This window comes from Zalophus californianus, chromosome 3, assembly GCF_009762305.2.
Source record: "Zalophus californianus isolate mZalCal1 chromosome 3, mZalCal1.pri.v2, whole genome shotgun sequence".
Taxonomy (NCBI): Eukaryota; Metazoa; Chordata; class Mammalia; order Carnivora; family Otariidae; genus Zalophus; species Zalophus californianus.
In genome coordinates this window covers 93,682,536-93,699,978 of record NC_045597.1, presented here as the reverse complement: position 1 = coordinate 93,699,978, position 17,443 = coordinate 93,682,536, and the positions used below count along the sequence as shown (strand labels likewise).

At 35.8% G+C, this 17,443-nt stretch overlaps 1 protein-coding gene across 10 annotated transcripts in view; it reads left to right on the top strand.

The window, feature by feature from the left end:
- The window catches only part of EPB41L5 (erythrocyte membrane protein band 4.1 like 5), a 145,912-nt gene that overhangs the window by 47,610 nt on the left and 80,859 nt on the right, over positions 1–17,443 (top strand). For all 10 annotated transcript variants that reach the window (XR_003519120.2, XR_003519121.2, XM_027589459.2 and 7 more), the window contains 9 exons: positions 143–263; positions 391–478; positions 1,447–1,535; positions 4,643–4,712; positions 7,299–7,468; positions 8,514–8,620; positions 9,840–9,858; positions 15,567–15,609; positions 15,999–16,114. Coding sequence is in view for 8 of the 10 variants with exons in the window: in XM_027589459.2 (XP_027445260.1) it covers positions 143–263; positions 391–478; positions 1,447–1,535; positions 4,643–4,712; positions 7,299–7,468; positions 8,514–8,620; positions 9,840–9,858; positions 15,567–15,609; positions 15,999–16,114 (823 nt within the window). In the remaining 2 variants the exon portion in view is untranslated. The remainder of the gene's footprint in view (positions 1–142; positions 264–390; positions 479–1,446; positions 1,536–4,642; positions 4,713–7,298; positions 7,469–8,513; positions 8,621–9,839; positions 9,859–15,566; positions 15,610–15,998; positions 16,115–17,443) is intronic.

The window sequence follows — 17,443 nt, the reverse complement described above, 5'->3', positions numbered from 1 at the left end:
GAAAGATCTGGGTGTTATGACTTACTGGTAGTTTAAGAAAAGAATCCAATCTTAGCAATTTTTATTAATGAGTTTTGAAGAAAGATTCAGCAGTAAATAAACTTATTAACAAAATTTAACTTTGTGGAACTTATGTTTATAGCTGAACTTGGTGACTATGATCTTGCTGAGCATAGTCCTGAACTTGTATCTGAGTTCAGGTTCGTGCCGATTCAGACTGAAGAGATGGAGCTGGCTATTTTTGAGAAATGGAAGGAATACAGGTACTTGACATTTGATCACACTTTTCTTTAACATGGCCACATGATTTTATATTTGTTTTCTTCTATTTCTGTTATAAATAAAAAATTTATATTATTATTTTAAACATTATTAATTTTTAAATTTCAGAGGTCAAACACCAGCACAAGCTGAAACCAATTACCTGAATAAAGCCAAATGGTTAGAAATGTATGGGGTTGATATGCATGTGGTCAAGGTAAATACTGTGTTGTGATGCTTTTTAAAAAGTTTATTCCTTCAAGATTCAAGGTAACTATGGCATTTTTCAGTATGAGGGAATGCATGGAGATGGCATAGTATAGCACTGGGTACTTTGGATGTGTTATAAAGGTTGAGATTAAATATGAGAATCTCACATAAAGTTTCATTGTAAGAAAGAAGAGAAACAGCCAAAATCTCCAAAAAGGTGTATCTGTGCTTTTAAGGTGTTATTATTATATTTTTTAGATTTTTAAACCACTTTTTATTCTTTTACCTCGTATTCATATCATCTTGTATCACTTAAGCTGAGTATTTTTTTTCTTTAAAGATTTTATTTATTTGACAGAGACACAGTGAGAAAGGGAACACAAGCAGGGGGCGTGGGAGAGGGAGAAGCAGGCTTCCCACCGAGCAGGGAGCCTGACGTGGGGCTCAATCCCAGGACCTTGAGATCATGACCTGAGCTGAAGGCAGACACTTAACGACTGAGCCACCCAGGCGCCCCTGAGTAGACTGTTTAAAAATTAAAATAATTTAGGAAGCAAAGTAGAAAATTTATAGTTGAGAGGATTTTGATAAGATATAATATAGCTTGTATGGTGATTTAAGTTACTTCTGGTTTAAAAAGCTAAATTGTCCAGAAGGGCAGTCTTTTTAAAAATTTGTAATTTAAATGGTAAATAGAATACGGACAGATCTGCAAAGAACTTTCTTTGTAGTGGAAGTATACCACAGTGTATTTTCAATGATGACATACTTTAAGACTGTGGTGTTACAGTAAAGTAAATGTATGCATGAATTTCCCTGAGAATGTTACTTTGGGTGTTCTGATTGTTGAAAACATTTTGCATATTAATATTGGCCTGTATATAGTTAATATAATTCAGTGTGAAAATAAACTGTTTGTGAACATGTGAAGTCTGTCTTATGCAAATCTAACACATTTTGTTCTCCTTAAATTAGGCTAGAGATGGGAATGACTATAGCTTGGGACTGACTCCAACAGGAGTCCTTGTTTTTGAAGGCGAGACCAAAATTGGCTTATTTTTTTGGTAAGCAGAGTTAATGTTACAGATACTTACTGTTTTGTTTTTTTAATGAGTAAAAAAGTCTCTGTCAAGTTAGTACATAAAATTGAGTTTGAAAATAAAATGATTCTGAAAAGATTGTAAATGAAAAGCAATATTCTCCCATCATACTCCTTACCCATCTTTAGTCCCACCCCTCAGAAGTAAATTTTAAACTCTTCCATCCATTTTTCCATTAGTTTCAAGGTATGTCAGAATACATCTCTTGATATATTTTATATTTCTACATGTATTAAGTGTTCATGAGGACACTCTGCTGTTATGTAGTTACATCACTGTTTTTAGTACTTCTTATTCCACAGGCAGTTTCATTACTCCCTACTCCGTGGTGTGTAAAAGGAGGATATTTACCCCTCCCTTTAAGCTGTGCTTCTCTTTTTAGGTCCCAACTTCTATCATTCATATTTTTAAATTATATTTGCATTTTATATTGAGGATAGATTTAAAAAAAAATTTTTTTTTTTTTAGAGATTTATTTGACAGAGATCACAAGTAGGCAGAGAGGCAGGCAGAGGGAGAGGTAGAAGCAGGCTCCCTGCTGAGCAGAGAGCCCGATGCGGGACTTGATCCCAGGACCCTGAGATCATGACCTGAGCTGTAGGCAGACACTCAACCGACTGAGCCACCCAGATGCCCCTCGAGGATAGATTTTCCTTGGATTTTGTAGCCATAGTTAAGTTCTTCACGTCTTGCCTGGTTTGTTCTAAGAATTGAAAATCAGGAAATAGTGTTCATATTGTTACTCCTGTGTCAGAATTGGTGTAGAGCTTCGTAGTGTACCAGTGTTACATACAGGAGCTGAAGATGGGTCCCTGTGTTGTTTACTTCTTCACAGCATGCCAGGATTGTTAGCTCAAAGCCCACCAACACAAAAGTCAAATTCCTATACACCCAGTTACTTTGCATATAGCCCAATAGGTGTATTTTTAATGACTTAGAGCCTGCCTGCTTTGCATGTCCCACTGTAAGCTATACCTGACGTCAGCTAGTCTTAAATAAGACAAATCCTGTAGCTCTGAAAGACCTCAAACCACTACTGCCCTTCAGAGTTCTCTGACCCAGACACTCCTGGCTTGCTGCTGAATGCCATTGAGTAGACACCTAAGCCTCATCTCTGATTCCCCTCTCTCCTACAAGTTCCCTTGCCCTCTTCCCCTTTTTGGTGGTAACTTTGTGCAGCCACCTCTGGAAGGTCTCCTGTCGTCAAAGACTTACCTTCTCATGCATCCCTATCCAAACACCTTAGTAAAGTTTGTTGCACAAGACTGCTGTCTCATGATCCTGTCTTTCTTTTGATCAGTCCAGAAATCCTTGATTGAACTCACAACTGGGATTACATTTAGTTTTTTCCTGTGTAGGTTTTTGTTTTTCCCAAAATTCTTGGCTCCCCCGTCCCCTAAGCCACCACTCTTGCATACCCCACACAACCCTTTGAATTACCTGCCTTTGTCTTATCCTTAAGTTCTTTCAAATCCTCAGGGTTGCGTTGAATGATTCTTCTGTTCCAGTTGGAACTGTCTGCTCTTCAGGCTACTCTGCAGCTTTTATCTGTTTTCTCAGCTAGGATCCTTTGTGTCTTCTTCCCGTGTTTTCCTTTCTTTCCTTTTGTTTATTCCAATCTATATCCTTAAGTACCTGCCTAAGAAAAGAGGGGTGTAGGAGGTCAATTGTTTGAATCCTTGGATACCTTAAAATGGTTTATTCTTCTCTTACGCTTTCTTGATAATTGGACTGAGAATAGAATTTTAGGTTGAAAATTATTTTCCCTCAAAAAGTTGAAGATAATATTTCATTTATTTTTGAATCCAGGTGTCTCTGCTAGGGACTTTCTGAGAGACTTCAGTGGAACACCTTCATAATTGTCCCTCGATAGGTGAAGGAGCTCTGGGGTATTTATTTACCCAGTCCTTGAGTGTTAATTCTCTGACACTTCTAGCTTGCCCTGTGGGCAGATGGAACACACTTCGTGGCCAGAGAACGCTGTAGGCGGTGAGATAAAGAAAGCATCTTTTGTACCACCTCTTTTAAGGTTGTTGTGAGAATCTTTTGAATTAATACATGTAAAACACTTATAGGAGTACCTGATACTTCATAGGCATTATGTAAGTATTTGTTACACTTAAATAAGTGCTAGCTCTTCCCCTCCTCCTCTGCCTGTTATACTTAACTTACTGTTTTAGTACAACTCTTGTAAACAAGTTATATCTTACAATTATATACATATACATATTTTTTAAAGATTTTATTTATTTGACAGAGAGAGACACAGCGAGAGAGGGAACACAAGCAGAGGAGTGGGAGAAGAAGCAGGCCTCCCGCAGAGCAGGGAGCCTGATGCAGGACTCAATCCCAGGACCCTGGGATCATGACCGAAGGCCCACGCTCAACAACTGAGCCACCCAGGCGCCCCTACAGTTATATTTTTTATATAGATTATACTTGAAAATTAGAATGAGAGTTGTATTGTTTTGATATTCACAGTTCATAAAAATACAGAGTTCACATGTGGTAGGTTGTTGAGGATTTCAGTACAGGGGGAGATAGAGTTGGAAAAGGGGCTATAAAGTGAGGTTTAAAATTTTTTTTTATAAGATTATAGATGTACTTCTCAAACCAAAATTGATACAGAAAATAGAGTTGAAGGCCTTAATCAAGAATTTGTTTTCCTTTATGCCTTTTAAGCTTTATAGTCTTTCCTGTATCTAGTTCTTATATGCTCGTGCTTTACACTAGGCCTGGAGAATCTCTTGTACCATAGTTGGCAGCCTATAAAATATATGTATGGATTTCTTCATTTTCTTTTTTTCTTAACATTTTTAATGTCTGATATATGTGAGGATTGGTGCATTGGTTTTATTAGAGATACTGCTTTTGAAATTTTTTTTTCTGTTATCCTAAATATTTCTTAGATTAGAGGCTTTGTTGGTGGGCAGTACAGGTTATGTCTATCCTCTTATCAGTTTTCATTTCAGCAGTTAGATGATTAATATGATAGAAGTAACAACAAACATTTTCTTTTAATTTAGAGGACATTTACTTGAAATCTGACTTTTATTCTGATATTGTTACAGGCCCAAGATAACCAGATTGGATTTTAAGAAGAATAAATTAACCCTGGTGGTTGTAGAAGATGATGATCAGGTAGGAACTTTGCATTACTTTTTTAACAATGACGATACTATGTGGTAACTCAAGTCTAATAATCTTTAGTAAAGCCTTCTAAATTAAGGATTACCTTTTTTTTTTTTTTTTTTTTGTTAACTCTAGCTCCTAATTGATACCCACAACATGGGTGTATCTCAAATGCATTATGCTAGGTGAAAGAAGCCAGACTCAGAAGATTATGATTTGTATGGTTTCATTTATATGACGATCTGGGAAGGGCAGACCTGTAGTAATAGAACAGATCACTGATTGTTTGGGATTGGGGAGAATGGGGAGGCCTGCCTACAAAGCAACAGCATAGAGAATTTGGAGGCATGAGAGAACTATTCTGTAACCTGATTTTGGTGGTAGTTACTAGACTCCATGCATTTGTCAGAACTCACAGAATTATGAATAAATAAAAGTAACTTTATTGCATGCAAAGAAGTAAATTGAAAAACATATATTCATGTAGATGGATGTAGATAAAAGCAAGTTGGGCAAATGTCAAAAAGACTTGGATGCACATGGTGTGTGAGAAGGACTACTTAACAGAGAACCTAAAAGAAGATTCTGAAAATTAAACAAAACAGTAATTTTGTAAGTTTCAAGTTTTATTACCAAGATACATGCAAAGGATTGCCCTATCACACAGCTTAGAAGGAAATCAAAGAGGCAATAGAGCATTTTAAAAGGAAATCTATTGATGGTACAGAGGATGATCATTATATTATCAACAAATGAATTGACAGTGACTCAGAAGAGGCAGATTTCTCATCTAAAAACTTAAATATACAAATATTTTCCTTTTTATGTAAGCACTGTGTGATTCAGTGATATTTGTCTCTAAACCTAAAGGCAGTTCTTCAAGAAGAATAAAATATAATTCTATGTGATAAGGAAATATGGTCATAATTTAATTGGTGACACTTGTTCTCATTTGGGCCATAAGATAATTGTGCATCTTACAATCATTGGCATTTTAGATTTGATCTTACATAGTATTAGCTTTTTGGATCTCTTTTTGAAGGTATTTTATATACACATACACACACACACACACACACACACACACACACACACACACGCAAATGTGTTTATCAATTCTTTTTTATACAGAAGTTACCATGCCTTTAGACTGTTCTGTACTAATTCTTTTTAAACTTTACATTATAACTTCTGGAATCTTTTCCATATGACTATATAGAATGCTTTTTTTTTTTTTTAAGATTTTATTTATTTATTTGACAGAGAGACAGCGAGAGAGGGAACACGAGCAGGGGGAGTGGGAGAGGGAGAAGCAGGCTTCCCGCTGAGCAGGAATCCCGATGTGGGACTCAATCCCAGGATCCTGGGATCATGACCTGAGCCGAAGGCAGACAATTAACGACTGGGCCACCCAGGTGCCCAAAATGCTTCTTTGTTCTTGTTTAAAAAACAAACTAAACTGCATAGTTTCTGGTGTATGGATGTACCCTAATTTATTTAATAAATTCTCAGTTAACATTCACTACATATGCATGAATTTGTGCATTGGCAAATATCTACAGGATAATTTCCTGGAGGTGGATTTGCTGGTTCAAATGTGCATTTGTCCTGGGTACAGAGATCCTATCAAAGGTGAAACCTCTTTCCTCAGAGTAAGCTGTCAGATTTTTACCTGGAAGGTGAAGAGTGGAATTTCATTGTAGGTCTGATTTTTATTTCTGTTACTATGAGTGATATTGAACATCTTTTCATACATTTGAGTTCTTTATATTTCCTTTTCTCCAAACTCTTTATTGATACATATCCTTTGTGCATTTTGTCATTTGGCCTTTTTCTTACTGGTTTTACCCTTTGTCATAGAAACTGTAAATATTTTATCTAATAGTTGTTTGTCTTTTAACATTACTTATTATGATTTTTGCCATGCCAATTTTTACTATTATAAATGAGATTGTGAAGAAAATATATGGGTATAAATTTTGTTGTTAAAATCTTTTTCCTTAGAGAGATGGTAAAGCTTAGTTGTTACAAATAGGTTCTGGAGGACAAATAGTTAGGTTCAAATTCTGGTTTCCTCTTTGTGACCTTGGGCTTTATTTCTTGAGCTTTCAGTTTCCTTATACGTGAAATGGCGCTAATGATAGTATCTGCTCATTGAATTAATTCATATGAAATCCTTAGAAAAGTGCCTGTGAATGTTAATTATTATCATTAGATTCCTGCGAGTATGGTTACTGTGACAAAGAATGTGCACATTTTTAAGTTTATTGATATATATTGCCAGATCTTGTATGATCCTTTACATTATAATTATATATTATCCCAAAGCCTCTGTTTTTGTTTCTCTGAGAAATGAGACCACTTAAGTAGGGAGGACCCTTTTAGGAATAATTTAGATTGGCTGTGAAAGTGGACAGCTTGATTTCAACTCTGCCTTTTTACGTAGGTAGCTAGAGAGAGTGAGTTTCAGGGAGCAAACTAGATGCTTTATTATTTGGTTCTTGGTATTGCTGTGGTTGTATTTGTAGCTGAGTTACAAGGGGCAGAACTGTTGGACCTAATAATTACCTATCTTTACGTCCTTTTCTTTTTCAGGGCAAAGAGCAGGAACATACATTTGTCTTTCGACTGGATCATCCAAAAGCATGCAAACATTTATGGAAATGTGCTGTGGAACATCATGCATTCTTTCGTCTCCGAGGCCCGGTCCAAAAGAGTTCTCATCGATCGGGATTTATTCGACTAGGATCGCGATTTAGATACAGGTGAATGTCAATAGCTGCTTGCTATATCTTATGTTCTTTCATAAAGCCAAAAAGTTTAGGCTAACTTCTCATTTTACAGTTGTAGAAACCAAGGCATAGAGAAACAAAGTGGTTTGCCAGTGTTTTCACTGACCAAAATAAAAGACAAAGTGGTATTGTTATTGGTTGTAATGTCCTGACTAGACAGGAAAGCATTATACTGGTATCATGGATTTTATATTCCTCTTAACATTTACTTTATAGATTAATTAACCCCCAAATTAAATTCATATAATAAGAGCTTTAAGGAGTCTTCATGCAATAGCTGAATGCCATATAGAAAAAGGGTATTTGTTGTGCACTGAGAGGAAAATTAATCCTGGGTAACATTTCTGGTCCTTTATAAACCCGAAGTTATGTTATTTTTATAGACTCCTTGTGTGTTGGTCATAAGTTAAACATGTTTTGGTTTACTTGAGTAGATTATTGATTATGAGTTTTCAGCATGCCCCGAGAGGCACTGTGATGTAAAAAAAGAATGGATAATAATCAATATTGTGGCAAGTTGATTGTGTGGAATTCATGAAAGTAGAGCTTCTATTCTACCTGTGTTAAAAGTGAGGAGGCATTTCTTAAGAAAATTTAAATGAAAATCAAAGAGAGTGGGAAAATAGTTTTAAATATTTCTGGAAAGTTACTCTGAAAAGTATATCACAATTAGAAAAAAAATCTTGAGTTAATAGCAAACTGCATGAGGTGAGTGAATGGGGAGAGGAAAGGATTTTCATAAAATACAGATGTTCCAGAGTTATTCAATACGTTCCTAGGCACATGCATGCTTATGAAAAAACAATATAATTTGCATGTTGCGTATTTCCCACAAGCCTAAAGAGTAGAAAAATGATGTGGTAGAGAGACATCAAGGCTATTAGTAGTAGTTACTTCAGGATGAAGCTCAGGATGGTTCGGTTAAGGACAAACTTAATGTAGACTTTCTCTCATAGGTATCTGATTACTATAGGCCTTAAATTCTCTTATTCCTCTTAATATGCCTCATTTATTTTAGTGGAAAAACTGAATATCAGACCACAAAAACCAATAAACCAAGAAGATCAACATCCTTTGAAAGAAGACCCAGCAAACGATACTCTAGAAGAACTCTACAAATGAAAGGTGAGATGCAACCTTGTTTCAAAAGACTATTCTTCCTTGACAGTCCATCATGTGCTGGAAATGTTTACTTGAAGTTATCTCAGCCTTAAATTAATTCCAGTCAACTGAAGTACCCTTATTAACTTCGGTTATGACAGAATCAATATAAGAAAATAGAAGGAAGGGGGTGCCTGGGTGGCTCAGTCATCTGCCTTCAGCTCGGGTCATGATCTCAGGGTCCTGGGTTTGAGTCCTGAATCAGGCTCCCTGCTTAGCGGGGAGCCTCCTTCTCCCTCTACCCCTACCTCCTGCTCGTGATCTCGCTCTCTCAAATAAATAAATAAATAAATAAATAAAATCTTTTTTTAAAAAAAGAAAATAGAAGGAAAAATTGCCTATATTGTTGTTGAGATTAAACTTTATGTTAATCCCAATTCAGGTACTATTTTGAATTTGTGTTCAGTTTTTGTTCATATTAACTATTTTAGTTCTGTAGAGTAACACTTTCCCTTCTCTTTTTGACTTCCAGATTTCATTAATAATAATCTCCTAAATGCCCTTAAGAACTTAAAAAAAAAAAACCATTGGTATATGATGAATAAATTTTAAGTAAAAATTATTTCATATAGTATTATGATATTAGGATTCTTTTAAATAGTGTTTAAATTTAAACATCAGTATATATTTAACTTTATGTAATAAAAAGCGTGATTTACTTGAGAAACTAAAAGTTGTGTTTGGTTTTGAATCTGAGTTCGTATTAAAATACAGGTTGAGTTTTTAGTATGTCTGACTAGGGTCATCCCAGTTGTCCAGAAACATCTGCCATGACCTGATGTTTGGCACAAAAAACTCATTTATATTCATAATTTTTGTTTGTTATTAGTATCAATTAAAGAATACATAGCTTTTAATGAGACCATTTTAGTTCGTGATGATTTGAAACCCTGAGTTACCTCTTACTTTCCACTGTTTTATTGTCACCTCACTCTAGGAGACTTGCAGGTGGTTCTGTTTTAAAAGAAAATGATATTTTATTGCTTTATTTTAAAAATGGAAGTAATTGTCATTATTGATTTTAATGATGTGAATCCTAGAACATTTTGTGAAATGACGGTATTTAAATCTGTAATTGGGAAATATGGCTTAAAAACTGCCTAGATTTACTTTTATGAATAGCGAAGCAGTTTACCATGTAAGCAGAAACTAATGGGACATTTTCTTTTTTTTCCTCTTACAGCAAAACCTGAAGAACTCAGGTGAGTAATGTCTTACAATTTAGGAACAGAATTTAGAATTTAGCATTTATGTAGTTGCTGTCATTAATTAAACAAATATTTGTTGAAGACTTGTCAACGTGTTAAGTTTCCCTGAGCATTGGGACTATAGCAGGGAACAAAAATATACATAATCCCAGATAAAATTGACACAAAGAAAAATAAAGCAGTTTAAAGAAATAAAGGCAGGGGTTGGGATGGATGTGCTATTTATAATGAGAATGACATAACATTTGTTATTGGCCTGTCACAGAGGATATAAAGATGAATAAATTAGGGTTCTTATGCACAAGGAGCTCAAAGAACAAAGGTTTATTTGCAGATAAGCAATTAATTTTATTCCTGGGATAATCCCCACTTGGTCATGGTGTATAATTCTTTATATCATATGTTGCTGGATTTGGTTCGCTAGCATTTTGTTGTGGATTGTATGTGTGTGTGTATATATTATATTTTTTTTTTAAGATTTTTTTTTTTTTAATTTATTTTGACAGAGGGAGAGAGAGAGAGCACAAGCAGGGGGAGCGGCAGGTAGAGGGAGAGGGAGAAGCGGGCTTCCCGCTGAGCGGGGAGCTTGATGCGGGGCTTGATCCCAGGACGCTGGGATCATGACCTGAGCCGAAGGCAGCTGCTTAACTGACTGAGCCACCCAGGCACCCCTGTATGTGTGTATTTTATCAAAGACACTGGTCTATAGTTTTCCTGTAATTCTGCATCTGATTTCGGTATCGGGATAATTCTGGCTTCACAGAATGAGTTGAAAATGTTTCCTTTCTATTTGCCGCGGGGAGAAGAATTTATAAAAGAATTGGTATTCTTCTTTAAACGTATGGTAGAATTTATAAAGGCCATCTTGCCTGGATTTTCTCTTTGTGTAAAGTTTTAAAATTCCTACTTCAGTCTCTTGTTACAGATCCATTCAGATTTTATTTTCATTTTGACTCAGTTTGGAGTTTGTCTTTCTGAAATTTGTCCATTTCATCTAAGTTATCTGATTGGTGGCATGCAGTTGTTCATGTTTACTTCCTTTTCCTTTTTATTTCTGTAAGGTTGGTAGTGATATTCCCTCATTCATTTCTAATTTTAGTAATTTGAGGGGTTTTTTTTACCCCCTTTGGTCAGCTGAGGTAAAGGTTAGCCCATTTTGTGGGCCTTTTCAAAAACCCACTTTTGGTTTCATTGATTCTTGTCTGTTTTTCAAGTTTATTAATTTTTGCTCTGATGGATTCTTTCTTTCTTTTTTTTTAATTTTTAAATTTTAAGTAGGCTCCACGCCCAATGTAGGGTTTGAACCCATGATGCCAAGATCAAGAATTGCATGTTCTACCCACTGAGCCAGCCGGGTGCCTCTGATACATTATTTCATTTCTTATACTTGCTTTAGGTTTAGTTTTCTTTTCTTTTTCTGGTGTCTTAATGTGGGGAATTAGGTTATTTATTTGAGATCTTTATTTTTTTTTTTCTAACTTATTTGAGAGAGAGAATGTGTTGTAGTGGGGGGGCAGGGGGACTAGGAGTAGGGACAAGCAGACTCTTTTTTAAAGATTTTATTCATTTATTTGAGACAGAGAGACAGATAAAGAATGCCCACATGCATGAGTGACAGGGAGGGTGGGGAGTGGTAGGGAGGAGCAGAGGAAGAAGCAGACTCCCCGATGAAAAAAAATTTTTTTTAAATATACATTTCTGACCAAAAACTTACGTTTTTGGTAATGGCTAAAATTAACAAGTCAGGAAATGACAGATGTTGGTGGGGATGCGGAGAAAGGCAAATGACAGTGTAACATTCTTACACTGTTGGTGGGAATGCAAGCTGGTGCAGCCACTCTGGAAAACAGTATGGAGGTTCCTCAAACAGTTGAAAATAGAGCTACCCTACGACCCAGCAATTGCAGTACTGGGTATTTACCCCAAAGATACAAATGTAGTGATCCAAAAGGGCATATGCACCCCAATGTTTATAGCAGCAATGTGCACAGTAGCCAAACTATGGAAAGAGCCTAGATGTCCATCAACAGATGAATGGATACAGAAGATGTGGTACACACACACACACACACACACACACACACACACACACACACACACACACACACACACAGGAATATTACACAGCCATCAAAAAATGAAATCTTGCCATTTGCAACAATGTGGATGGGACTAGAGGGTATTATGCTAAGTGAAATAAGTCAGAGACAGACAAGTATCATATGATCTCACTGATATGAGGAATTTGAAAACAAGACAGAGGATGATAGGGGAAGGGAGGGAAAAATGAAACAAGACGAAACCAGAGAGGGAGACAAACCATAAGAGACTCTTAATCTCAGGAAATAAACTGAGGGTTGCTGGAGTGGAGGGGGATGGGAGGGATGGGGTGGCTGGGTGATGGACATTGGGAAGAGTATGTGCTATGGTGAGTGCTGTGAATTATGTAAGACTGATGAATCACAGACCTGTACCCCTGAAACAAATAATACATTATGTTAATAAAAAGAAAAAAAATAAAAATAAAAGGAAAAAATGCATTTGGCTCTGGAAAACACAACAGAAATGGGATATTTAAGCAATGATACTTTATTGTTACTATTTTTTACAATAAACTTATAGATGTGAAATGTAGAGGGGGACCCAGCTCTCCTGAAGGTTATTTACCACTCTTCATAACACTGAGAGAACCTGAGTTTGGACTGGCACGAATGCCCTTTCATTCTTGCCCTTGTAGTTCTGTTTGCATGAACAGTTTTGCTCCAGTGAACCATGGAAAACAGTACTGTTTGAAAAAGCACAGCTATTTGACCTAAGAAGCTTCTTGACCTTGTAATGTGCCTATTTGAGTAACAGGTTTTTAAATTGGCTGATGTCAGCGGTTTTCCTTATACTATTTTATTTCCTAACTATTTCCTATGAGTCTTGACTAGTATAAAGTATCCTAAGAAGAGGTGACATTTTAAAGGATAGATCACATTTCAGTGATTAATACTGTGTACAGGCTTAGCTGACAGAATCTTGAAGACGGAAAAGAGAGGAAAAAAAGGAACGGAGGAGGAAGTAATGAATACAGAGAGCATAAGAGCAAAAGGGGTCAGTTATTACAGGTGGTCCTTTGAAAGGAAAAGCTTGGATTAGGTCAGTAATGAGAAGTATTCATTCCTACTTTTGTGTTAGTGGAAGTGAAAGAATGTGTAATTATGAGAAAATAGTGCTTTCTACATTTCAAATTATTTGAAAACGGGACTATGATCCCATTAAGATCACATATTATAAGCACTTTTTTTCATGTTACTATTCATCTTTTATTTATCACTTGCTGGAGTTATTCTCAGTTAAAGGAAAAGCTTCAAAGAGTAACCAAGGGGATCATCCAGCCAAGCAGGTTGGATGAGATTTCATAATATCTGGGATTATGGATTACTTAAACCAGCATAATGTGTTCTGAGAGCAGCAACATTAGTCAAAAGAAATCATGCCTGACAGGTATATTCTTTGCAATTGTCTTGACAACAGTTATACACTAACCAGTATTTTTTTTTACAGTTTTTTTTCTTTTTGGTCAGTTTTATTTATCACTGTTCTTTGTGTTTTGCTAATATTAATGCATTTAATCCTCCTAACAGTTTCATGCAAATGAAGAACCTGAGGTTTAGAGACTAGAACTAGTGGTAGCGGCGCCGCTTGGGTTTGAATCCAGGCAATGCTACTGCAAGTTCTGGTGACTCAACTTGTAATAGAAATGTAGGTAATAAAAAATAAGATGTAAAATGGATTCACTTCTCATCACCTAGCCTTTAGCAAGCCCTCTTCATTTTTTTTTTTAAAGATTTTATTCCTTTATTTGAGAGAGAGAGAGCATGAGTGGGGGGGGTGGGGCAGGGAGGGTCAGAGGGAGAAGCAGACTCTGGGAGGGAGTCTTATGGTGGGGCTCGATCCCAGGACTCTGGGATCATGACCTGAGCCGAAAGCAGACGCTTAACTGACTGAGCCTGCCAGGCACCCCAGCCTCTTCGTTCTTGAATTCTTTCTTAATTGGTTGTCCTTCATCCGATTGTTTTGCTCCCACCCCTCTAAGAAAGGCTCCTAGATGCTGTATTCAGAGTTTGGTTTGAGAAGCTTTGCCCATTTCCTTTTTTCTTTTCTTTTTTTTGTGTGTGTTTTTTTTTTAAGATTTTATTTATGTGAGAGAGAGAGAGCAAGCTGAGGAGGGATCCTGACATGGGGTTTGATCCCAGGACCCTGAGATCATGACCTGAACTAACTAAAGGCAGATTCTTAACCAACCTAGCCACCCAGGCACCCCTGGCCGTTCCCTTTTACTAGAATGACATCTTGGCTGGGTATAATATTATTATTTTTTAAAGAGATATTATTTGTCCGAGAGAGAGAGCACAAGCATGGGTAGAGGCAGACGGAGGAAGAAGCAGGCTCCCTGCTGAGCAAAGAGCCCGATGCAGGACTCGATCCCAGCACCCTGGGATCATGACCTGAGCCGAAGGCAGATGCTTAACCAATTGAGCCACTCAGGTGTCCCTGGGTATAATATTCTTGAATATTTCTATGAAGAGGTCTGTGCCAGCCAGATATTTGCAGTGATTTCCTTTTAATCTCCTTGGGGTACCTTAAATATTCTTTCCTTATCCAATAAGGGATTGAATGAATTTAATTCCCTATCTCGTTTTCCTGGAACATAGTGCTCTCATTAAATCTGTAGATTAATTTTTCTCACTTTCCAGGAATTTGTGTGTGTGTGTGTGTGTGTGTGTATAAAACTTTGAATATATTTTCAGTTACCTTAGTTGAATTTTTTACCTCAGGATACATGTATGCTTATGTTAGAAGGTCTGAAGTCCATAAACTTTTTTTTTTATTATGTTAATCACCATACATCATTAGTTTTTGATGTAGTTTTATTTTATTATGTTATGTTAATCACTATACATTACATCATTAGTTTTTGTTGTAGTGAAGTCCATAAACTCTTAATTCCCATCATTTTGTTATGATAATATGTCATCTTTGAATTATTTCATTGAATATTCTCTTTTTTAGCTGTTCTGAGGTTTGGTTTTATTATTTTGTTTTAGATTGTTTTTTAAGTGTTTTTTTGTGGGAAAGCAATGGAGGAGGGGAATGAATACAGCCTAAACTAAAAATTTAAAAAACATATTTATAAATCAGTTGGAGTAGAAAGCATACAGAGAGGTTTCTGACTTTAAGTTTATACTAAGGCCTTTTGAGTTATAGAATGTTGAGCTATTGCTGGCAGTGGAAAATCTTGAGAGGGTAGGAATATACAAAAGAAGTGACACAGATAAGTTTATGTGGATATTTGTGCTCAGTGCCTTGAATTTAAGGTATCATTTGTGCTGCTCTTCATTTTGAATCTTTGACAGATACTGTCCAATGAATAAACAAGATTAGTAGTGAACTATACATTTAAAGCACAATTAAAATACAGGTATATGGAAATCTCAAATGAGCGCATTATAGAAAAATAAGTGTCTATAAAAGCAGATGTTTTCTGGGCATCTTATATTTTAGTTTTAGGTTCCAACAGTAATATTTTCTTTATTTGCAACAAAACAATGCCTTTAAAAATAAAACTACTTTCGTTACTGTATGTGTAATCTTACAATGTGAAGCCCTCGAATTTTATATATGGTTTTTTTAATAGATATTTTTCCCCATTACAGTGTTCACAATAATGTTTCAACTCAGAGTAACGGCTCCCAACAGGTGAGATCATATTAAACTTCTGAACACTAGAACAGTAGTTAATTATGACAAATAGTGGTATTATTAATTGAATTTTCATAGTGGTATAACTTCGGGCGTTTTCTTTTTTTTAATCTGTAAAGTAGGTAATGAAACCCTCTGTTATTATCTGAGATGTTGTAAATAGAATAAGTGCTCTATAGAACATTTTTTGTTCCTGTAAATCCTATTTAATGAATAAGGTATTAATATTTAGTTAATTATTATCTATCTCTGAGGTAATACATAACATTCAAGCATTTGTTTGTACTATGTTTGTAGATAGTATTCCATTTTAATGTTCTGTTTATTGGTGAAGAAATCTTTTATCTAGGCAAAATAGATGATTTTTATAATTTTTTAATCCACAGGCTTGGGGTGTGAGATCTACTCTGCCTGGGATTCCTTCTGTTCCCTCTGGTCCTATGCTGGCAGAGATAGAGAATCTTCCAAGGAATCCTGGATTAGACCAGCATGACAGGAAATGGTTTGTTAACTCCTTAAACTGGAGTAAAATGTTGCTTGCTTAATGGTATTCTAAATTCCTAACCATAATCTTAGAAGACTTTATGATTGAAAGCAAATTATTCATATTTGTAAGCTGAACAGAAACATATTATTAAACAGTCATACTGGGATTGGGAAAATAAAGGATATGTATGAAGAAGGGAATGCAGTTATTTAATTGAGGAACATCAGACATCTCTCCTTATTTTGGTTAGCATGATTGGAAGTGGTGGGTGGTTCTCTGTTGAAAAGGACTTCAATGCTAGTCAGAACCTTTTTTCAGATCAAAAAGGAAAATAAGTTCATCATATGTTATTCCACACAACATAATGTGTTTTTTCATTAAAAACTGAAGACAAGCCAAAAGGGAAACAAGATTATAATCTAAAAAAAATATTTTAATGCTTTTGGGGGATGGAGAGATAATCTGATGACAGAGAAGATACTTTATTTGTTTAGATTTCCAGGGTCTTTTTTTTTTTACATTCATAATTAGTACACAAATATGAATACTTTGTGGCTTATTGGAGGGTAATCAGTAGGGTTCATCATTTCCCAAATAAATGTATGTGGCTTGGAGGGAATTATTTGGTTGAATGGTCATGTTGGTTGCATCTGTTCAAGTTGTGTGTCTGTGAAATGAACTTTGATAATTCATAGGATTTTTCTCTTTTTCTCTTGCTCTTAGTTTGTTTAGTACCTGAAATCTAATGAGTTTCTGTGGTGATCTCAAGGTTTTGGTCAGCTTTCTGTGCAACCAGTTCTTCCTTCATGGTGGTGGGTCAACAGTGGTTGGTGATTATTTTCAGTCTTTGCTATGAAATTGTTTTTCACTGTTATTTTGGCTTAACTAACTTGCAAGATGCTTTGCTCTTCATGGTTGGGCGTATTTTTACTTCAGTTCCAAAAAGCTTGATTAGTTTCTAAGATTGAGGGATTTCTTTTTTCTTTACTATTTTTTTCTTTTCCTTTTACCTGAGAGTGTGGTAGAGGGGTACTTTGTGTGTGTGTGTGCATGTGGGCACACACTTAAAGTATGAACAGTGAGGCTTCTAAATATCAAATTTTCATCTTTATTTTTTTAAGCCATTAAAAAGAGTTTCTTCATTTTCTTACTGAAAACACAGCTCCAGTAAGCAGCTATGTTTTTTGGCCTTGATGTTACCACCAAGTCCGATTGGCGAGGAAACCAGACTTCACCTATAAAAGAACTCCCTTAATACATGGTTACCTTTTATGTTAATATGGAATGAGAGTCTGGGAGGGGGTTTGCATACTATATTATGACACTAAATCTTTATTGAGTTTT